General features: G+C 40.1%; 1 protein-coding gene across 1 annotated transcript in view; it reads right to left on the bottom strand.

The window, feature by feature from the left end:
• The window catches only part of LOC124023218 (disks large-associated protein 3-like), a gene marked incomplete at its 3' end in the record, with an annotated part of 109359 nt that overhangs the window by 28996 nt on the left and 54799 nt on the right, over nucleotides 1-25564 (bottom strand). The window contains exons 3-4 of the mRNA XM_046337749.1: nucleotides 21315-21556; nucleotides 21052-21163 (exon numbers count right to left, since the gene is read on the bottom strand). Of these exons, the coding sequence (XP_046193705.1) occupies nucleotides 21052-21163; nucleotides 21315-21556 (354 nt within the window). The remainder of the gene's footprint in view (nucleotides 1-21051; nucleotides 21164-21314; nucleotides 21557-25564) is intronic.

The raw sequence follows: 25564 nt of genomic DNA, 5'->3' as shown, positions 1-25564 counted from the left end.
ATTGAACTGGGTGAATGACAGTAACCTAAACCCATCACTGTTACATCGAACTGGGTGAATATGAATGACAGTAACCTAAACCTGTCACTGTTACATTGAACTGGGTGAATGGAATATGAATGACAGTAACCTAAACCTGTCACTGTTACATTGAACTGGGTGAATGACAGTAACCTAAACCTGTCACTGTTACATTGAACTGGGTGAATATGAATGACAGTAACCTAAACCTGTCACTGTTACATTGAACTGGGTGAATGACAGTAACCTAAACCTGTCACTGTTACATTGAACTGGGTGAATGGAATATGAATGACAGTAACCCAAACCTGTCACTGATACATTGAACTGGGTGAATATGAATGACAGTAACCTAAACCTGTCACTGTTACATTGAACTGGGTGAATATGAATGACAGTAACCTAAACCTGTCACTGTTACATTGAACTGGGTGAATGACAGTAACCTAAACCTGTCACTGTTACATTGAACTGGGTGAATGACAGTAACCTAAACCTGTCACTGTTACATTGAACTGGGTGAATATGAATGACAGTAACCTAAACCCATCACTGTTACATTGAACTGGGTGAATGACAGTAACCTAAACCTGTCACTGTTACATTGAACTGGGTGAATGACAGTAACCTAAACCTGTCACTGTTACATTGAACTGGGTGAATATGAATGACAGTAACCTAAACCTGTCACTGTTACATTGAACTGGGTGAATATGAATGACAGTAACCTAAACCTGTCACTGTTAACCTGTCACTGTTACATTGAACTGGGTGAATGGAATATGAATGACAGTAACCTAAACCTGTCACTGTTACATTGAACTGGGTGAATATGAATGACAGTAACCTAAACCTGTCACTGTTACATTGAACTGGGTGAATATGAATGACAGTAACCTAAACCTGTCACTGTTACATTGAACTGGGTGAATGACAGTAACCTAAACCCATCACTGTTACATTGAACTGGGTGACTGACAGTAACCTAAACCTGTCATTATTATATTGAACTTGATTGAATATGAATGACAGTAACCTAAACCTGTCACTGTTACATTGAACAGAGTGAATGACAGTAACCTAAACCTGTCACTGTTACATTGAACTGGGTGAATATGAATGACAGTAACCTAAACCTGTCACTGTTACATTGAACTGGGTGAATGACAGTAACCTAAACCTGTCACTGTTACATTGAACTGGGTGAATATGAATGACAGTAACCTAAACCTGTCACTGTTACATTGAACTGGGTGAATGACAGTAACCTAAACCCATCACTGTTACATTGAACTGGGTGAATATGAATGACAGTAACCTAAACCTGTCATTATTATATTGAACTTGATTGAATATGAATGACAGTAACCTAAACCTGTCACTGTTACATTGAACAGAGTGAATGACAGTAACCTAAACCTGTCACTGTTACATTGAACTGGGTGAATATGAATGACAGTAACCTAAACCTGTCACTGTTACATTGAACTGGGTGAATGACAGTAACCTAAACCTGTCACTGTTACATTGAACTGGGTGAATGACAGTAACATAAACCTGTCACTGTTACATTGAACTGGGTGAATATGAATGACAGTAACCTAAACCTGTCACTGTTACATTGAACTGGGTGAATGACAGTATCCTAAACCTGTCACTGATACATTGAACTGGGTGAATATGAATGACAGTAACCTAAACCTGTCACTGTTACATTGAACTGGGTGAATATGAATGACAGTAACCTAAACCCATCACTGTTACATTGAACTGGGTGAATGACAGTAACCTAAACCTGTCACTGTTACATTGAACTGGGTGAATGACAGTAACCTAAACCTGTCACTGATACATTGAACTGGGTGAATATGAATGACAGTAACCTAAACCTGTCACTGTTACATTGAACTGGGTGAATATGAATGACAGTAACCTAAACCTATCACTGTTACATTGAACTGGGTGAATGACAGTAACCTAAACCTGTCACTGTTACATTGAACTGGGTGAATATGAATGACAGTAACCTAAACCCATCACTGTTACATTGAACTGGGTGAATGACAGTAACCTATACCTGTCACTGTTACATTGAACTGGGTGAATGACAGTAACCTATACCTGTCACTGTTACATTGAACTGGGTGAATATGAATGACAGTAACCTAAACCCATCACTGTTACATTGAACTGGGTGAATGACAGTAACCTAAACCTGTCACTGTTACATTGAACTGGGTGAATATGAATGACAGTAACCTAAACCTGTCACTGTTACATTGAACTGGGTGAATGACAGTAACCTAAACCCATCACTGTTACATTGAACTGGGTGAATATGAATGACAGTAACCTAAACCTGTCACTGTTACATTGAACTGGGTGAATGACAGTAACCTAAACCCATCACTGTTACATTGAACTGGGTGAATATGAATGACAGTAACCTAAACCTGTCACTGTTACATTGAACTGGGTGAATGACAGTAACCTAAACCCATCACTGTTACATTGAACTGGGTGAATATGAATGACAGTAACCTAAACCTGTCATTATTATATTGAACTTGATTGAATATGAATGACAGTAACCTAAACCTGTCACTGTTACATTGAACAGAGTGAATGACAGTAACCTAAACCTGTCACTGTTACATTGAACTGGGTGAATATGAATGACAGTAACCTAAACCTGTCACTGTTACATTGAACTGGGTGAATGACAGTAACCTAAACCTGTCACTGTTACATTGAACTGGGTGAATGACAGTAACCTAAACCTGTCACTGTTACATTGAACTGGGTGAATATGAATGACAGTAACCTAAACCTGTCACTGTTACATTGAACTGGGTGAATGACAGTATCCTAAACCTGTCACTGATACATTGAACTGGGTGAATATGAATGACAGTAACCTAAACCTGTCACTGTTACATTGAACTGGGTGAATATGAATGACAGTAACCTAAACCTGTCACTGTTACATTGAACTGGGCGAATGACAGTAACCTAAACCTGTCACTGTTACATTGAACTGGGTGAATATGAATGACAGTAACCTAAACCTGTCACTGTTACATTGAACTGGGTGAATGACAGTAACCTAAACCCATCACTGTTACATTGAACTGGGTGAATATGAATGACAGTAACCTAAACCTGTCATTATTATATTGAACTTGATTGAATATGAATGACAGTAACCTAAACCTGTCACTGTTACATTGAACAGAGTGAATGACAGTAACCTAAACCTGTCACTGTTACATTGAACTGGGTGAATATGAATGACAGTAACCTAAACCTGTCACTGTTACATTGAACTGGGTGAATGACAGTAACCTAAACCTGTCACTGTTACATTGAACTGGGTGAATGACAGTAACATAAACCTGTCACTGTTACTTTGAACTGGGTGAATATGAATGACAGTAACCTAAACCTGTCACTGTTACATTGAACTGGGTGAATGACAGTATCCTAAACCTGTCACTGATACATTGAACTGGGTGAATATGAATGACAGTAACCTAAACCTGTCACTGTTACATTGAACTGGGTGAATATGAATGACAGTAACCTAAACCCATCACTGTTACATTGAACTGGGTGAATGACAGTAACCTAAACCTGTCACTGTTACATTGAACTGGGTGAATGACAGTAACCTAAACCTGTCACTGATACATTGAACTGGGTGAATATGAATGACAGTAACCTAAACCTGTCACTGTTACATTGAACTGGGTGAATATGAATGACAGTAACCTAAACCTATCACTGTTACATTGAACTGGGTGAATGACAGTAACCTAAACCTGTCACTGTTACATTGAACTGGGTGAATATGAATGACAGTAACCTAAACCCATCACTGTTACATTGAACTGGGTGAATGACAGTAACCTAAACCTGTCACTGTTACATTGAACTGGGTGAATGACAGTAACCTAAACCTGTCACTGTTACATTGAACTGGGTGAATATGAATGACAGTAACCTAAACCCATCACTGTTACATTGAACTGGGTGAATGACAGTAACCTAAACCTGTCACTGTTACATTGAACTGGGTGAATATGAATGACAGTAACCTAAACCTGTCACTGTTACATTGAACTGGGTGAATGACAGTAACCTAAACCCATCACTGTTACATTGAACTGGGTGAATATGAATGACAGTAACCTAAACCTGTCACTGTTACATTGAACTGGGTGAATGACAGTAACCTAAACCCATCACTGTTACATTGAACTGGGTGAATATGAATGACAGTAACCTAAACCTGTCACTGTTACATTGAACTGGGTGAATGACAGTAACCTAAACCCATCACTGTTACATTGAACTGGGTGAATATGAATGACAGTAACCTAAACCTGTCATTATTATATTGAACTGATTGAATATGAATGACAGTAACCTAAACCTGTCACTGTTACATTGAACAGAGTGAATGACAGTAACCTAAACCTGTCACTGTTACATTGAACTGGGTGAATATGAATGACAGTAACCTAAACCTGTCACTGTTACATTGAACTGGGTGAATGACAGTAACCTAAACCTGTCACTGTTACATTGAACTGGGTGAATGACAGTAACCTAAACCTGTCACTGTTACATTGAACTGGGTGAATATGAATGACAGTAACCTAAACCTGTCACTGTTACATTGAACTGGGTGAATGACAGTATCCTAAACCTGTCACTGATACATTGAACTGGGTGAATATGAATGACAGTAACCTAAACCTGTCACTGTTACATTGAACTGGGTGAATATGAATGACAGTAACCTAAACCCATCACTGTTACATTGAACTGGGTGAATGACAGTAACCTAAACCTGTCACTGTTACATTGAACTGGGTGAATGACAGTAACCTAAACCTGTCACTGATACATTGAACTGGGTGAATATGAATGACAGTAACCTAAACCTGTCACTGTTACATTGAACTGGGTGAATATGAATGACAGTAACCTAAACCCATCACTGTTACATTGAACTGGGTGAATGACAGTAACCTAAACCTGTCACTGTTACATTGAACTGGGTGAATGACAGTAACCTAAACCTGTCACTGTTACATTGAACTGGGTGAATATGAATGACAGTAACCTAAACCCAAACATTGAACTGGGTGAATGACAGTAACCTAAACCTGTCACTGTTACATTGAACTGGGTGAATATGAATGACAGTAACCTAAACCCATCACTGTTACATTGAACTGGGTGAATGACAGTAACCTAAACCTGTCACTGTTACATTGAACTGGGTGAATGACAGTAACCTAAACCTGTCACTGTTACATTGAACTGGGTGAATATGAATGACAGTAACCTAAACCCATCACTGTTACATTGAACTGGGTGAATGACAGTAACCTAAACCTGTCACTGTTACATTGAACTGGGTGAATGACAGTAACCTAAACCTGTCACTGTTACATTGAACTGGGTGAATATGAATGACAGTAACCTAAACCTATCACTGTTACATTGAACTGGGTGAATGACAGTAACCTAAACCTGTCACTGTTACATTGAACTGGGTGAATATGAATGACAGTAACCTAAACCCATCACTGTTACATTGAACTGGGTGAATGACAGTAACCTAAACCTGTCACTGTTACATTGAACTGGGTGAATGACAGTAACCTAAACCTGTCACTGTTACATTGAACTGGGTGAATATGAATGACAGTAACCTAAACCCATCACTGTTACATTGAACTGGGTGAATGACAGTAACCTAAACCTGTCACTGTTACATTGAACTGGGTGAATATGAATGACAGTAACCTAAACCTGTCACTGTTACATTGAACTGGGTGAATGACAGTAACCTAAACCCATCACTGTTACATTGAACTGGGTGAATATGAATGACAGTAACCTAAACCTGTCACTGTTACATTGAACTGGGTGAATGACAGTAACCTAAACCCATCACTGTTACATTGAACTGGGTGAATATGAATGACAGTAACCTAAACCTGTCACTGTTACATTGAACTGGGTGAATGACAGTAACCTAAACCCATCACTGTTACATTGAACTGGGTGAATATGAATGACAGTAACCTAAACCTGTCATTATTATATTGAACTTGATTGAATATGAATGACAGTAACCTAAACCTGTCACTGTTACATTGAACAGAGTGAATGACAGTAACCTAAACCTGTCACTGTTACATTGAACTGGGTGAATATGAATGACAGTAACCTAAACCTGTCACTGTTACATTGAACTGGGTGAATGACAGTAACCTAAACCTGTCACTGTTACATTGAACTGGGTGAATGACAGTAACCTAAACCTGTCACTGTTACATTGAACTGGGTGAATATGAATGACAGTAACCTAAACCTGTCACTGTTACATTGAACTGGGTGAATGACAGTATCCTAAACCTGTCACTGATACATTGAACTGGGTGAATATGAATGACAGTAACCTAAACCTGTCACTGTTACATTGAACTGGGTGAATATGAATGACAGTAACCTAAACCCATCACTGTTACAATGAACTGGGTGAATGACAGTAACCTAAACCTGTCACTGTTACATTGAACTGGGTGAATGACAGTAACCTAAACCTGTCACTGATACATTGAACTGGGTGAATATGAATGACAGTAACCTAAACCTGTCACTGTTACATTGAACTGGGTGAATATGAATGACAGTAACCTAAACCCATCACTGTTACATTGAACTGGGTGAATGACAGTAACCTAAACCTGTCACTGTTACATTGAACTGGGTGAATGACAGTAACCTAAACCTGTCACTGTTACATTGAACTGGGTGAATATGAATGACAGTAACCTAAACCCATCACTGTTACATTGAACTGGGTGAATGACAGTAACCTAAACCTGTCACTGTTACATTGAACTGGGTGAATGACAGTAACCTAAACCTGTCACTGTTACATTGAACTGGGTGAATATGAATGACAGTAACCTAAACCTGTCACTGTTACATTGAACTGGGTGAATATGAATGACAGTAACCTAAACCTGTCACTGTTAACCTGTCACTGTTACATTGAACTGGGTGAATGGAATATGAATGACAGTAACCTAAACCTGTCACTGTTACATTGAACTGGGTGAATATGAATGACAGTAACCTAAACCTGTCACTGTTACATTGAACTGGGTGAATATGAATGACAGTAACCTAAACCCATCACTGTTACATTGAACTGGGTGAATGACAGTAACCTAAACCTGTCACTGTTACATTGAACTGGGTGAATGACAGTAACCTAAACCTGTCACTGATACATTGAACTGGGTGAATATGAATGACAGTAACCTAAACCTGTCACTGTTACATTGAACTGGGTGAATATGAATGACAGTAACCTAAACCCATCACTGTTACATTGAACTGGGTGAATGACAGTAACCTAAACCTGTCACTGTTACATTGAACTGGGTGAATGACAGTAACCTAAACCTGTCACTGATACATTGAACTGGGTGAATATGAATGACAGTAACCTAAACCTGTCACTGTTACATTGAACTGGGTGAATATGAATGACAGTAACCTAAACCCATCACTGTTACATTGAACTGGGTGAATGACAGTAACCTAAACCTGTCACTGTTACATTGAACTGGGTGAATGACAGTAACCTAAAAATGTCACTGATACATTGAACTGGGTGAATATGAATGACAGTATCCTAAACCTGTCACTGATACATTGAACTGGGTGAATATGAATGACAGTAACCTAAACCTGTCACTGTTACATTGAACTGGGTGAATATGAATGACAGTAACCTAAACCCATCACTGTTACATTGAACTGGGTGAATGACAGTAACCTAAACCTGTCACTGTTACATTGAACTGGGTGAATGACAGTAACCTAAACCTGTCACTGATACATTGAACTGGGTGAATATGAATGACAGTAACCTAAACCTGTCACTGTTACATTGAACTGGGTGAATATGAATGACAGTAACCTAAACCTATCACTGTTACATTGAACTGGGTGAATGACAGTAACCTAAACCTGTCACTGTTACATTGAACTGGGTGAATATGAATGACAGTAACCTAAACCCATCACTGTTACATTGAACTGGGTGAATGACAGTAACCTAAACCTGTCACTGTTACATTGAACTGGGTGAATGACAGTAACCTAAACCTGTCACTGTTACATTGAACTGGGTGAATATGAATGACAGTAACCTAAACCCATCACTGTTACATTGAACTGGGTGAATGACAGTAACCTAAACCTGTCACTGTTACATTGAACTGGGTGAATATGAATGACAGTAACCTAAACCTGTCACTGTTACATTGAACTGGGTGAATGACAGTAACCTAAACCCATCACTGTTACATTGAACTGGGTGAATATGAATGACAGTAACCTAAACCTGTCACTGTTACATTGAACTGGGTGAATGACAGTAACCTAAACCCATCACTGTTACATTGAACTGGGTGAATATGAATGACAGTAACCTAAACCTGTCACTGTTACATTGAACTGGGTGAATGACAGTAACCTAAACCCATCACTGTTACATTGAACTGGGTGAATATGAATGACAGTAACCTAAACCTGTCATTATTATATTGAACTTGATTGAATATGAATGACAGTAACCTAAACCTGTCACTGTTACATTGAACAGAGTGAATGACAGTAACCTAAACCTGTCACTGTTACATTGAACTGGGTGAATATGAATGACAGTAACCTAAACCTGTCACTGTTACATTGAACTGGGTGAATGACAGTAACCTAAACCTGTCACTGTTACATTGAACTGGGTGAATGACAGTAACCTAAACCTGTCACTGTTACATTGAACTGGGTGAATATGAATGACAGTAACCTAAACCTGTCACTGTTACATTGAACTGGGTGAATGACAGTATCCTAAACCTGTCACTGATACATTGAACTGGGTGAATATGAATGACAGTAACCTAAACCTGTCACTGTTACATTGAACTGGGTGAATATGAATGACAGTAACCTAAACCCATCACTGTTACATTGAACTGGGTGAATGACAGTAACCTAAACCTGTCACTGTTACATTGAACTGGGTGAATGACAGTAACCTAAACCTGTCACTGATACATTAAACTGGGTGAATATGAATGACAGTAACCTAAACCTGTCACTGTTACATTGAACTGGGTGAATATGAATGACAGTAACCTAAACCCATCACTGTTACATTGAACTGGGTGAATGACAGTAACCTAAACCTGTCACTGTTACATTGAACTGGGTGAATGACAGTAACCTAAACCTGTCACTGTTACATTGAACTGGGTGAATATGAATGACAGTAACCTAAACCCATCACTGTTACATTGAACTGGGTGAATGACAGTAACCTAAACCTGTCACTGTTACATTGAACTGGGTGAATGACAGTAACCTAAACCTGTCACTGTTACATTGAACTGGGTGAATATGAATGACAGTAACCTAAACCTGTCACTGTTACATTGAACTGGGTGAATATGAATGACAGTAACCTAAACCTGTCACTGTTAACCTGTCACTGTTACATTGAACTGGGTGAATGGAATATGAATGACAGTAACCTAAACCTGTCACTGTTACATTGAACTGGGTGAATATGAATGACAGTAACCTAAACCTGTCACTGTTACATTGAACTGGGTGAATATGAATGACAGTAACCTAAACCCATCACTGTTACATTGAACTGGGTGAATGACAGTAACCTAAACCTGTCACTGTTACATTGAACTGGGTGAATATGAATGACAGTAACCTAAACCTGTCACTGTTACATTGAACTGGGTGAATGACAGTAACCTAAACCTGTCACTGTTACATTGAACTGGGTGAATGACAGTAACCTAAACCTGTCACTGTTACATTGAACTGGGTGAATATGAATGACAGTAACCTAAACCTGTCACTGTTACATTGAACTGGGTGAATGACAGTATCCTAAACCTGTCACTGATACATTGAACTGGGTGAATATGAATGACAGTAACCTAAACCTGTCACTGTTACATTGAACTGGGTGAATATGAATGACAGTAACCTAAACCCATCACTGTTACATTGAACTGGGTGAATGACAGTAACCTAAACCTGTCACTGTTACATTGAACTGGGTGAATGACAGTAACCTAAACCTGTCACTGATACATTGAACTGGGTGAATATGAATGACAGTAACCTAAACCTGTCACTGTTACATTGAACTGGGTGAATATGAATGACAGTAACCTAAACCCATCACTGTTACATTGAACTGGGTGAATGACAGTAACCTAAACCTGTCACTGTTACATTGAACTGGGTGAATGACAGTAACCTAAACCTGTCACTGTTACATTGAACTGGGTGAATATGAATGACAGTAACCTAAACCCATCACTGTTACATTGAACTGGGTGAATGACAGTAACCTAAACCTGTCACTGTTACATTGAACTGGGTGAATGACAGTAACCTAAACCTGTCACTGTTACATTGAACTGGGTGAATATGAATGACAGTAACCTAAACCTGTCACTGTTACATTGAACTGGGTGAATATGAATGACAGTAACCTAAACCTGTCACTGTTAACCTGTCACTGTTACATTGAACTGGGTGAATGGAATATGAATGACAGTAACCTAAACCTGTCACTGTTACATTGAACTGGGTGAATATGAATGACAGTAACCTAAACCTGTCACTGTTACATTGAACTGGGTGAATATGAATGACAGTAACCTAAACCCATCACTGTTACATTGAACTGGGTGAATGACAGTAACCTAAACCTGTCACTGTTACATTGAACTGGGTGAATGACAGTAACCTAAACCTGTCACTGATACATTGAACTGGGTGAATATGAATGACAGTAACCTAAACCTGTCACTGTTACATTGAACTGGGTGAATATGAATGACAGTAACCTAAACCCATCACTGTTACATTGAACTGGGTGAATGACAGTAACCTAAAACTGTCACTGTTACATTGAACTGGGTGAATGACAGTAACCCTAAACCTGTCACTGATACATTGAACTGGGTGAATATGAATGACAGTAACCTAAACCTGTCACTGTTACATTGAACTGGGTGAATATGAATGACAGTAACCTAAACCCATCACTGTTACATTGAACTGGGTGAATGACAGTAACCTAAACCTGTCACTGTTACATTGAACTGGGTGAATGACAGTAACCTAAACCTGTCACTGTTACATTGAACTGGGTGAATATGAATGACAGTAACCTAAACCCATCACTGTTACATTGAACTGGGTGAATGACAGTAACCTAAACCTGTCACTGTTACATTGAACTGGGTGAATGACAGTAACCTAAACCTGTCACTGTTACATTGAACTGGGTGAATGGAATATGAATGACAGTAACCTAAACCTGTCACTGATACATTGAACTGGGTGAATATGAATGACAGTAACCTAAACCTGTCACTGTTACATTGAACTGGGTGAATATGAATGACAGTAACCTAAACCTGTCACTGTTACATTGAACTGGGTGAATGACAGTAACCTAAACCTGTCACTGTTACATTGAACTGGGTGAATGACAGTAACCTAAACCTGTCACTGTTACATTGAACTGGGTGAATATGAATGACAGTAACCTAAACCCATCACTGTTACATTGAACTGTGTGAATGACAGTAACCTAAACCTGTCACTGTTACATTGAACTGGGTGAATGACAGTAACCTAAACCTGTCACTGTTACATTGAACTGGGTGAATATGAATGACAGTAACCTAAACCTGTCACTGTTACATTGAACTGGGTGAATATGAATGACAGTAACCTAAACCTGTCACTGTTAACCTGTCACTGTTACATTGAACTGGGTGAATGGAATATGAATGACAGTAACCTAAACCTGTCACTGTTACATTGAACTGGGTGAATATGAATGACAGTAACCTAAACCTGTCACTGTTACATTGAACTGGGTGAATATGAATGACAGTAACCTAAACCTGTCACTGTTACATTGAACTGGGTGAATGACAGTAACCTAAACCCATCACTGTTACATTGAACTGGGTGAATGACAGTAACCTAAACCTGTCATTATTATAAAGAACTTGATTGAATATGAATGACAGTAACCTAAACCTGTCACTGTTACATTGAACAGAGTGAATGACAGTAACCTAAACCTGTCACTGTTACATTGAACTGGGTGAATATGAATGACAGTAACCTAAACCTGTCACTGTTACATTGAACTGGGTGAATGACAGTAACCTAAACCTGTCACTGTTACATTGAACTGGGTGAATATGAATGACAGTAACCTAAACCTGTCACTGTTACATTGAACTGGGTGAATGACAGTAACCTAAACCCATCACTGTTACATTGAACTGGGTGAATATGAATGACAGTAACCTAAACCTGTCATTATTATATTGAACTTGATTGAATATGAATGACAGTAACCTAAACCTGTCACTGTTACATTGAACAGAGTGAATGACAGTAACCTAAACCTGTCACTGTTACATTGAACTGGGTGAATATGAATGACAGTAACCTAAACCTGTCACTGTTACATTGAACTGGGTGAATGACAGTAACCTAAACCTGTCACTGTTACATTGAACTGGGTGAATATGAATGACAGTAACCTAAACCTGTCACTGTTACATTGAACTGGGTGAATGACAGTATCCTAAACCTGTCACTGATACATTGAACTGGGTGAATATGAATGACAGTAACCTAAACCTGTCACTGTTACATTGAACTGGGTGAATATGAATGACAGTAACCTAAACCCATCACTGTTACATTGAACTGGGTGAATGACAGTAACCTAAACCTGTCACTGTTACATTGAACTGGGTGAATGACAGTAACCTAAACCTGTCACTGATACATTGAACTGGGTGAATATGAATGACAGTAACCTAAACCTGTCACTGTTACATTGAACTGGGTGAATATGAATGACAGTAACCTAAACCTATCACTGTTACATTGAACTGGGTGAATGACAGTAACCTAAACCTGTCACTGTTACATTGAACTGGGTGAATATGAATGACAGTAACCTAAACCCATCACTGTTACATTGAACTGGGTGAATGACAGTAACCTAAACCTGTCACTGTTACATTGAACTGGGTGAATGACAGTAACCTAAACCTGTCACTGTTACATTGAACTGGGTGAATATGAATGACAGTAACCTAAACCCATCACTGTTACATTGAACTGGGTGAATGACAGTAACCTAAACCTGTCACTGTTACATTGAACTGGGTGAATGACAGTAACCTAAACCTGTCACTGTTACATTGAACTGGGTGAATATGAATGACAGTAACCTAAACCCATCACTGTTACATTGAACTGGGTGAATGACAGTAACCTAAACCTGTCACTGTTACATTGAACTGGGTGAATGACAGTAACCTAAACCTGTCACTGTTACATTGAACTGGGTGAATGGAATATGAATGACAGTAACCTAAACCTGTCACTGATACATTGAACTGGGTGAATATGAATGACAGTAACCTAAACCTGTCACTGTTACATTGAACTGGGTGAATATGAATGACAGTAACCTAAACCTGTCACTGTTACATTGAACTGGGTGAATGACAGTAACCTAAACCTGTCACTGTTACATTGAACTGGGTGAATGACAGTAACCTAAACCTGTCACTGTTACATTGAACTGGGTGAATATGAATGACAGTAACCTAAACCCATCACTGTTACATTGAACTGTGTGAATGACAGTAACCTAAACCTGTCACTGTTACATTGAACTGGGTGAATGACAGTAACCTAAACCTGTCACTGTTACATTGAACTGGGTGAATATGAATGACAGTAACCTAAACCTGTCACTGTTACATTGAACTGGGTGAATATGAATGACAGTAACCTAAACCTGTCACTGTTAACCTGTCACTGTTACATTGAACTGGGTGAATGGAATATGAATGACAGTAACCTAAACCTGTCACTGTTACATTGAACTGGGTGAATATGAATGACAGTAACCTAAACCTGTCACTGTTACATTGAACTGGGTGAATATGAATGACAGTAACCTAAACCTGTCACTGTTACATTGAACTGGGTGAATGACAGTAACCTAAACCCATCACTGTTACATTGAACTGGGTGAATGACAGTAACCTAAACCTGTCATTATTATAAAGAACTTGATTGAATATGAATGACAGTAACCTAAACCTGTCACTGTTACATTGAACAGAGTGAATGACAGTAACCTAAACCTGTCACTGTTACATTGAACTGGGTGAATATGAATGACAGTAACCTAAACCTGTCACTGTTACATTGAACTGGGTGAATGACAGTAACCTAAACCTGTCACTGTTACATTGAACTGGGTGAATATGAATGACAGTAACCTAAACCTGTCACTGTTACATTGAACTGGGTGAATGACAGTAACCTAAACCCATCACTGTTACATTGAACTGGGTGAATATGAATGACAGTAACCTAAACCTGTCATTATTATATTGAACTTGATTGAATATGAATGACAGTAACCTAAACCTGTCACTGTTACATTGAACAGAGTGAATGACAGTAACCTAAACCTGTCACTGTTACATTGAACTGGGTGAATATGAATGACAGTAACCTAAACCTGTCACTGTTACATTGAACTGGGTGAATGACAGTAACCTAAACCTGTCACTGTTACATTGAACTGGGTGAATATGAATGACAGTAACCTAAACCTGTCACTGTTACATTGAACTGGGTGAATGACAGTATCCTAAACCTGTCACTGATACATTGAACTGGGTGAATATGAATGACAGTAACCTAAACCTGTCACTGTTACATTGAACTGGGTGAATATGAATGACAGTAACCTAAACCCATCACTGTTACATTGAACTGGGTGAATGACAGTAACCTAAACCTGTCACTGTTACATTGAACTGGGTGAATGACAGTAACCTAAACCTGTCACTGATACATTGAACTGGGTGAATATGAATGACAGTAACCTAAACCTGTCACTGTTACATTGAACTGGGTGAATATGAATGACAGTAACCTAAACCTATCACTGTTACATTGAACTGGGTGAATGACAGTAACCTAAACCTGTCACTGTTACATTGAACTGGGTGAATATGAATGACAGTAACCTAAACCCATCACTGTTACATTGAACTGGGTGAATGACAGTAACCTAAACCTGTCACTGTTACATTGAACTGGGTGAATGACAGTAACCTAAACCTGTCACTGTTACATTGAACTGGGTGAATATGAATGACAGTAACCTAAACCCATCACTGTTACATTGAACTGGGTGAATGACAGTAACCTAAACCTGTCACTGTTACATTGAACTGGGTGAATATGAATGACAGTAACCTAAACCTGTCACTGTTACATTGAACTGGGTGAATGACAGTAACCTAAACCCATCACTGTTACATTGAACTGGGTGAATATGAATGACAGTAACCTAAACCTGTCACTGTTACATTGAACTGGGTGAATGACAGTAACCTAAACCCATCACTGTTACATTGAACTGGGTGAATATGAATGACAGTAACCTAAACCTGTCACTGTTACATTGAACTGGGTGAATGACAGTAACCTAAACCCATCACTGTTACATTGAACTGGGTGAATATGAATGACAGTAACCTAAACCTGTCATTATTATATTGAACTTGATTGAATATGAATGACAGTAACCTAAACCTGTCACTGTTACATTGAACAGAGTGAATGACAGTAACCTAAACCTGTCACTGTTACATTGAACTGGGTGAATATGAATGACAGTAACCTAAACCTGTCACTGTTACATTGAACTGGGTGAATGACAGTAACCTAAACCTGTCACTGTTACATTGAACTGGGTGAATGACAGTAACCTAAACCTGTCACTGTTACATTGAACTGGGTGAATATGAATGACAGTAACCTAAACCTGTCACTGTTACATTGAACTGGGTGAATGACAGTATCCTAAACCTGTCACTGATACATTGAACTGGGTGAATATGAATGACAGTAACCTAAACCTGTCACTGTTACATTGAACTGGGTGAATATGAATGACAGTAACCTAAACCCATCACTGTTACATTGAACTGGGTGAATGACAGTAACCTAAACCTGTCACTGTTACATTGAACTGGGTGAATGACAGTAACCTAAACCTGTCACTGATACATTGAACTGGGTGAATATGAATGACAGTAACCTAAACCTGTCACTGTTACATTGAACTGGGTGAATATGAATGACAGTAACCTAAACCCATCACTGTTACATTGAACTGGGTGAATGACAGTAACCTAAACCTGTCACTGTTACATTGAACTGGGTGAATGACAGTAACCTAAACCTGTCACTGTTACATTGAACTGGGTGAATATGAATGACAGTAACCTAAACCCATCACTGTTACATTGAACTGGGTGAATGACAGTAACCTAAACCTGTCACTGTTACATTGAACTGGGTGAATGACAGTAACCTAAACCTGTCACTGTTACATTGAACTGGGTGAATATGAATGACAGTAACCTAAACCTGTCACTGTTACATTGAACTGGGTGAATATGAATGACAGTAACCTAAACCTGTCACTGTTAACCTGTCACTGTTACATTGAACTGGGTGAATGGAATATGAATGACAGTAACCTAAACCTGTCACTGTTACATTGAACTGGGTGAATATGAATGACAGTAACCTAAACCTGTCACTGTTACATTGAACTTGGTGAATATGAATGACAGTAACCTAAACCTGTCACTGATACATTGAACTGGGTGAATGGAATATGAATGACAGTAACCTAAACCTGTCACTGATACATTGAACTGGGTGAATATGAATGACAGTAACCTAAACCTGTCACTGTTACATTGAACTGGGTGAATGACAGTAACCTAAACCTGTCACTGTTACATTGAACTGGGTGAATGACAGTAACCTAAACCTGTCACTGTTACATTGAACTGGGTGAATATGAATGACAGTAACCTAAACCTGTCACTGTTACATTGAACTGGGTGAATGACAGTATCCTAAACCTGTCACTGATACATTGAACTGGGTGAATATGAATGACAGTAACCTAAACCTGTCACTGTTACATTGAACTGGGTGAATATGAATGACAGTAACCTAAACCCATCACTGTTACATTGAACTGGGTGAATGACAGTAACCTAAACCTGTCACTGTTACATTGAACTGGGTGAATGGAATATGAATGACAGTAACCTAAACCTGTCACTGATACATTGAACTGGGTGAACATGAATGACAGTAACTTAAACCTGTCACTGTTACATTGAACTGGGTGAATATGAATGACAGTAACCTAAACCTGTCACTGTTACATTGAACTGGGTGAATGACAGTAACCTAAACCTGTCACTGTTACATTGAACTGGGTGAATGACAGTAACCTAAACCTGTCACTGTTACATTGAACTGGGTGAATATGAATGACAGTAACCTAAACCCATCACTGTTACATTGAACTGGGTGAATGACAGTAACCTAAACCTGTCACTGTTACATTGAACTGGGTGAATGACAGTAACCTAAACCTGTCACTGTTACATTGAACTGGGTGAATATGAATGACAGTAACCTAAACCTGTCACTGTTACATTGAACTGGGTGAATATGAATGACAGTAACCTAAACCTGTTACTGTTAACCTGTCACTGTTACATTGAACTGGGTGAATGGAATATGAATGACAGTAACCTAAACCTGTCACTGTTACATTGAACTGGGTGAATATGAATGACAGTAACCTAAACCTGTCACTGTTACATTGAACTGGGTGAATATGAATGACAGTAACCTAAACCTGTCACTGTTACATTGAACTGGGTGAATGACAGTAACCTAAACCCATCACTGTTACATTGAACTGGGTGAATGACAGTAACCTAAACCTGTCATTATTATAAAGAACTTGATTGAATATGAATGACAGTAACCTAAACCTGTCACTGTTACATTGAACAGAGTGAATGACAGTAACCTAAACCTGTCACTGTTACATTGAACTGGGTGAATATGAATGACAGTAACCTAAACCTGTCACTGTTACATTGAACTGGGTGAATGACAGTAACCTAAACCTGTCACTGTTACATTGAACTGGGTGAATATGAATGACAGTAACCTAAACCTGTCACTGTTACATTGAACTGGGTGAATGACAGTAACCTAAACCCATCACTGTTACATTGAACTGGGTGAATATGAATGACAGTAACCTAAACCTGTCATTATTATATTGAACTTGATTGAATATGAATGACAGTAACCTAAACCTGTCACTGTTACATTGAACAGAGTGAATGACAGTAACCTAAACCTGTCACTGTTACATTGAACTGGGTGAATATGAATGACAGTAACCTAAACCTGTCACTGTTACATTGAACTGGGTGAATGACAGTAACCTAAACCTGTCACTGTTACATTGAACTGGGTGAATATGAATGACAGTAACCTAAACCTGTCACTGTTACATTGAACTGGGTGAATGACAGTATCCTAAACCTGTCACTGATACATTGAACTGGGTGAATATGAATGACAGTAACCTAAACCTGTCACTGTTACATTGAACTGGGTGAATATGAATGACAGTAACCTAAACCCATTACTGTTACATTGAACTGGGTGAATGACAGTAACCTAAACCTGTCACTGTTACATTGAACTGGGTGAATGACAGTAACCTAAACCTGTCACTGATACATTGAACTGGGTGAATATGAATGACAGTAACCTAAACCTGTCACTGTTACATTGAACTGGGTGAATATGAATGACAGTAACCTAAACCTGTCACTGTTACATTGAACTGGGTGAATGACAGTAACCTAAACCTATCACTGTTACATTGAACTGGGTGAATGACAGTAACCTAAACCTGTCACTGTTACATTGAACTGGGTGAATATGAATGACAGTAACCTAAACCCATCACTGTTACATTGAACTGGGTGAATGACAGTAACCTAAACCTGTCACTGTTACATTGAACTGGGTGAATGACAGTAACCTAAACCTGTCACTGTTACATTGAACTGGGTGAATATGAATGACAGTAACCTAAACCCATCACTGTTACATTGAACTGGGTGAATGACAGTAACCTAAACCTGTCACTGTTACATTGAACTGGGTGAATATGAATGACAGTAACCTAAACCTGTCACTGTTACATTGAACTGGGTGAATGACAGTAACCTAAACCCATCACTGTTACATTGAACTGGGTGAATATGAATGACAGTAACCTAAACCTGTCACTGTTACATTGAACTGGGTGAATGACAGTAACCTAAACCCATCACTGTTACATTGAACTGGGTGAATATGAATGACAGTAACCTAAACCTGTCACTGTTACATTGAACTGGGTGAATGACAGTAACCTAAACCCATCACTGTTACATTGAACTGGGTGAATATGAATGACAGTAACCTAAACCTGTCATTATTATATTGAACTTGATTGAATATGAATGACAGTAACCTAAACCTGTCACTGTTACATTGAACAGAGTGAATGACAGTAACCTAAACCTGTCACTGTTACATTGAACTGGGTGAATATGAATGACAGTAACCTAAACCTGTCACTGTTACATTGAACTGGGTGAATGACAGTAACCTAAACCTGTCACTGTTACATTGAACTGGGTGAATGACAGTAACCTAAACCTGTCACTGTTACATTGAACTGGGTGAATATGAATGACAGTAACCTAAACCTGTCACTGTTACATTGAACTGGGTGAATGACAGTATCCTAAACCTGTCACTGATACATTGAACTGGGTGAATATGAATGACAGTAACCTAAACCTGTCACTGTTACATTGAACTGGGTGAATATGAATGACAGTAACCTAAACCCATCACTGTTACATTGAACTGGGTGAATGACAGTAACCTAAACCTGTCACTGTTACATTGAACTGGGTGAATGACAGTAACCTAAACCTGTCACTGATACATTGAACTGGGTGAATATGAATGACAGTAACCTAAACCTGTCACTGTTACATTGAACTGGGTGAATATGAATGACAGTAACCTAAACCCATCACTGTTACATTGAACTGGGTGAATGACAGTAACCTAAACCTGTCACTGTTACATTGAACTGGGTGAATGACAGTAACCTAAACCTGTCACTGTTACATTGAACTGGGTGAATATGAATGACAGTAACCTAAACCCATCACTGTTACATTGAACTGGGTGAATGACAGTAACCTAAACCTGTCACTGTTACATTGAACTGGGTGAATGACAGTAACCTAAACCTGTCACTGTTACATTGAACTGGGTGAATATGAATGACAGTAACCTAAACCTGTCACTGTTACATTGAACTGGGTGAATATGAATGACAGTAACCTAAACCTGTCACTGTTAACCTGTCACTGTTACATTGAACTGGGTGAATGGAATATGAATGACAGTAACCTAAACCTGTCACTGTTACATTGAACTGGGTGAATATGAATGACAGTAACCTAAACCTGTCACTGTTACATTGAACTTGGTGAATATGAATGACAGTAACCTAAACCTGTCACTGATACATTGAACTGGGTGAATGGAATATGAATGACAGTAACCTAAACCTGTCACTGATACATTGAACTGGGTGAATATGAATGACAGTCATCCAATATGCTGTAATAGAAATAAGGCCACTCTAATAAATACATAAATTGTCTTCCCTAATCTTAAATGTCGCGCCATTTGTGGAGCGATGGGTAATGATGCTTCGAGGGTGGCTGTTGTCAATGTGTGCAGAGGGTCCCTGGTTCGAGTCCAGGTAGGGCGAGGAGAGGGACGGAAGCTAAAATGTGAAGAGATGAATAAACATACAGACAGTGTTCTGAAGGTGTGTGGTCTTACCTGTGAGCTGGTCAGAGACCGCGTGTAGCTCCGAGAGCGTGCGTGACTCTTCGGCGTGCTTATGTTGTGAGCATATGGTAGCGTAGCATCTACACACTGCTTACACGAGTATCTACACACAACACACACACAGAGTAAAATTAGAATAACACTCATCATACTCCTCTTCCTCATCTTCATCATCACCCTCATCATCATCATCCTCACCAATGACGTTGCAGGTTTAATAAATGATAGAATGACCCCCCCCCCCTCCCCGTTACTTGTTCGCAGATGACCTGTGGTCCATGCTGACAGAGCGTCTGAAGGCCTCTCTCTGGGCGATGATGGTGGTTTTAGGAGAGGATTTAGGACTGGCGTCAGAGTCCTGACTATCGTCGTCTCCCATGGCCTTGACGTAGCTGCCGCTCCGCATGCGCCTGCAGGGGATCTCCCCCCCTCCGTCAGGACCACCCCCTCCTGGGTAGCCCCCAAGCCCAGCCCACTCCACCCCGTCTGATGGGACCTGGACACATACAGACAGATACATATGAATGTACAAACAAACTCACACATTTCTAAACAGGGGGAAAGAGAGTGAAGATTCTGGTTAGTGACAAATTCATCACTTTGATTAAATAGCTTAAAAGTGTTATTTTGTTTAAAGACTTGAACATCAAGACATCAGATAAAATATAAATATAAATAATATAATATATATAATATAAAATAAACTTTTACTCAGTTTTTAGAGAAAAAAAATTGGTTGAACTTTTCCAGAATTCTCTGGTTTTCCCAGAAAACCCAGTTGAAACATGTCCAGAATTAGGAGGGAATAAGGGTTTCTGGAAAGAAAGAAAGGAATTTGGGGAAAGTTAACTGAAACTTTTCTGCTGACATTTAGACAGGGAAGAGTATATGACTCATCACCTTTGATTGATTTTAAATTTCATCTAAATCTACTCAAACAGTCCCTTCCGATGCTGCCACCACCATGCTTCAGTGTAGGGATGGTGTTCTCGGGGTGATGTAAGGTGTTGGTTTTGCATAGTGTTTTCCTTGATGGCGAAAAAGCTACATTTTAGTCTCATCTGACCAGAGTACCTTCTACCATATGTTTGGAGAGTCTCCCACATGCCTTGTGGCGAACACCAAACATGTTTGCTTATTTTTTTCTGTCCACTCTTCCATAAAACCCAGCTGTGTGGAGTGTACGGCTTAAAGTGGTCCTATGGACAGATACTCCAATCTCCGCTGTGGAGCTTTGCAGCTCCTTCAGGTTTATCTTTGGTCTCTTTAATGCCTCTCTGATTAATGCCCTCCTTGCCTGGTCCGTAAGTTTTGGTGGGCGGCGATTTCTTGGCAGGTTTGTTAAGTATCAAATTATTTCAATTTTTTAATAATGAATTTAAAGGTGCTCTGTGGAATGTTCAAAGTTTCTGATATTTTTTTATAACCCAACCCTGACCTGTACTTCTCCACAACTTTGTCCCTGACCTGATTGGAGAACTCCTTGGTGGTGCCCCTTTGCTTATTGGTGTTGCCGACTCTGAGTCCTTTCAGAACAGGTGTATATATACTGAGATCATGTGACAGATCATGTGACACTTAGATTGCACACAGGTGGACTTTATTGAACTAATTATGTGACTTCTGAAGGTAATTGGTTCTCCAGATCTTATTTAGGGGCTTTACAGCAAACGGGTTGAATATATATGCACACACCAATTTTACGGTTTTTATTTTTTTTTATTTTTTGAAACAGGTTATTTTTTCCATTTCACTTCACCAACATTTTGTGCATGTCTATGTATATGATTATATGAAATATATTTAAATTACAGGTTGTAATGGAACAAAATAGGAAAAAACGCCAAGGGGGGGTGAATACTTTTGCTCTGTAGTTAGTCTGGCTTGTGCAAATATGTGTACGCACGCGCACAGATGCACACACACTTACTCACTCACACAGGCATTTACACACAGACAGGTACAGGAAGATGACGCACTGCACAGCACACACGTTATGATAATTGTGAGAAAAAGGCAGAAGGACAAATTGAGTCTTATAGAGAGAGAAACTTACAGAGCGAAACTCAGTCTAATCTCTATATCCCTTGGCCTCCCTCTCCCTCCCTCCTTCTCTCTCTCTTGGACACAGGGCTTTATAGAGAGGTGGGCACAGGGAGAAGGGTCATATGGGGTCATAAAAGCACCAATCTCTCATTTTTCTTCGGCTTTCTTCTTGTCCCTGACAGCACCATCAAAAATATTCACTTAATCTTTCTCTCACAATATTTACACTAAATACTCCAAATCCTTGGGTTGAACTCTCTTCGAGTTCGTTTCATAGACCCAGACTAACTGCAAGGTAGCAAAATTGTAGATTAACTTTGAAAAAGTAATCTGTCAAAGAGTACTTGAGAAAGACAGATATGTGACCCCGAAAGAAAGTGCCAGTCATAGTTAGTTGTTGAAATGGCTTGGTAATAGCATGTATAGTGTGATATTATAAAGTGGGACTCAGGTGCCGAGGAGCTCTTCTATGGGTCTTCAGGGACCTACACTGCCCCTCGGCTATGGAACCAACAGCACATCCTAGCCCCAGTGTCCAGTCAAAAAGTGTCCCTTAGAAAATACGGTGCCACTAGGCAACTGATGATGTGAAGAGAGAGGGAAGTAAGGGAAGGGAATGGAGGAGAGAGAGGGAAGTAAGGGAAGGGAATGGAGGAGAGAGAGGGAACTAAGGGACGGGAGGGAGGAGAGAGAGGTAACTAAGGGAAGGGAGGAGAGAGAGATAACTAAGGGAAGGGAATGGAGGAGAGAGAGAGAGGGAACTAAGGGAAGGGAGGGAGGAGAGAGAGGGAACTAAGGGAAGGGAGGGAGGAGAGAGAGGGAACTAAGGGATGGGAGGGAGGAGAGAGAGGGAACTAAGGGATGGGAGGGAGGAGAGAGAGGGAACTAAGGGACGGGAGGGAGGAGAGAGAGGGAACTAAGGGATGGGAGGGAGGAGAGAGAGGGAACTAAGGGAAGGGAGGAGAGAGAGATAACTAAGGGAAGGGAATGGAGGAGAGAGAGAGAGGGAACTAAGGTAAGGGAGGGAGGAGAGAGAGGGAACTAAGGGAATGGGGGAGGGGAGAGAGGGAACTAAGGGAAGGGAGGGAGGAGAGAGATGGGACTAAGGGAAGGGAGGGAGGAGAGAGAGGGAACGAAGGGACGGGAGGGAGGAGAGAGAGAGAGGGAACTAAGGGAAGGGACGGAGGAGAGAGAGGGAACTAAGGGAAGGGAATGGAGGAGAGAGAGATAACTAAGGGAAGGGAATGGAGGAGAGAGAGAGAGAGGGAACTAAGGGAAGGGAGGGAGGAGAGAGAGGGAACGAAGGGACGGGAGGGAGGAGAGAGAGGGAACTATGGGAAGGGAGGGAGGAGAGAGAGGGAACTAAGGGAAGGGAATGGAGGAGAGAGAGGGAACTAAGGGAAGGGAGGGAGGAGAGAGAGGGAACTAAGGGAAGGGAGGAGGGGAGAGAGAGAGAGGGAACTAAGGGAAGGGAGGGAGGAGAGAGAGGGAACTAAGGGAAGGGAGGAGGGGAGAGAGAGGGAACTAAGGGAAGGGAGGGAGGAGAGAGAGGGAACTAAGGGAAGGGAGGGAGGAGAAAGAGGGAACTAAGGGAGAAGAGAGAGGGAACTAAGGGAAGGGAGGGAGGAGAGAGAGGGAACTAAGGGAAGGGAGGGAGGAGAGAGAGGGACACATAGACATGCAAACACACACACACACACACACACACACACACACACACACACACACACACACACACACACACACACACACACACACACACACACACACACACACACACACACACACACACACACACACACACACACACACACACACACACACACGATAACATACACACACACACACGATAACATATGTAACAGTATAATTTTAAACCGTCCCCTCGCCCAAACCAGGGACCTTCTGCACACATCAACAACAGTCACCCACGAAGCATAGTTACCCATCGCTCCACAAAAGCCGTGGCCCTTGTAGAGCAAGGGGAACTACTACTTCAAGGTCTCAGAGCAAGTGACGTAACCGATTGAAACGCTATTTAGCGCGCACCGCTAACTAAGCTAGCCGTTTCACATCCGTTACACATACATACACACTATACACACACACACAATAACACACACTATACACACACATGATAACATACACACTATACACACACACACGATAACATACACACTATACACACACACACAATAACACACACTATACACACACATGATAACATACACACTATACACACACACACGATAATATACACACTATACACACACACGATAACATACACACTATACACACACACGCGTTAACATACACACTATACACACACACACACACACACGTTAACATACAAACACATGGATTTAGTACTGTAGATATGTGGTAGTGATGGAGTTGGGGCCTGAGGGCACACAGTGTGTTGTAGATATGTGGTAGTGATGGAGTTGGGGCCTGAGGG

The sequence above is a fragment of the Oncorhynchus gorbuscha genome, unplaced genomic scaffold, assembly GCF_021184085.1.
Source record: "Oncorhynchus gorbuscha isolate QuinsamMale2020 ecotype Even-year unplaced genomic scaffold, OgorEven_v1.0 Un_scaffold_1556, whole genome shotgun sequence".
Lineage (NCBI taxonomy): Eukaryota > Metazoa > Chordata > Actinopteri > Salmoniformes > Salmonidae > Oncorhynchus > Oncorhynchus gorbuscha.
This window is presented reverse-complemented; position numbering and strand designations above follow the sequence as displayed.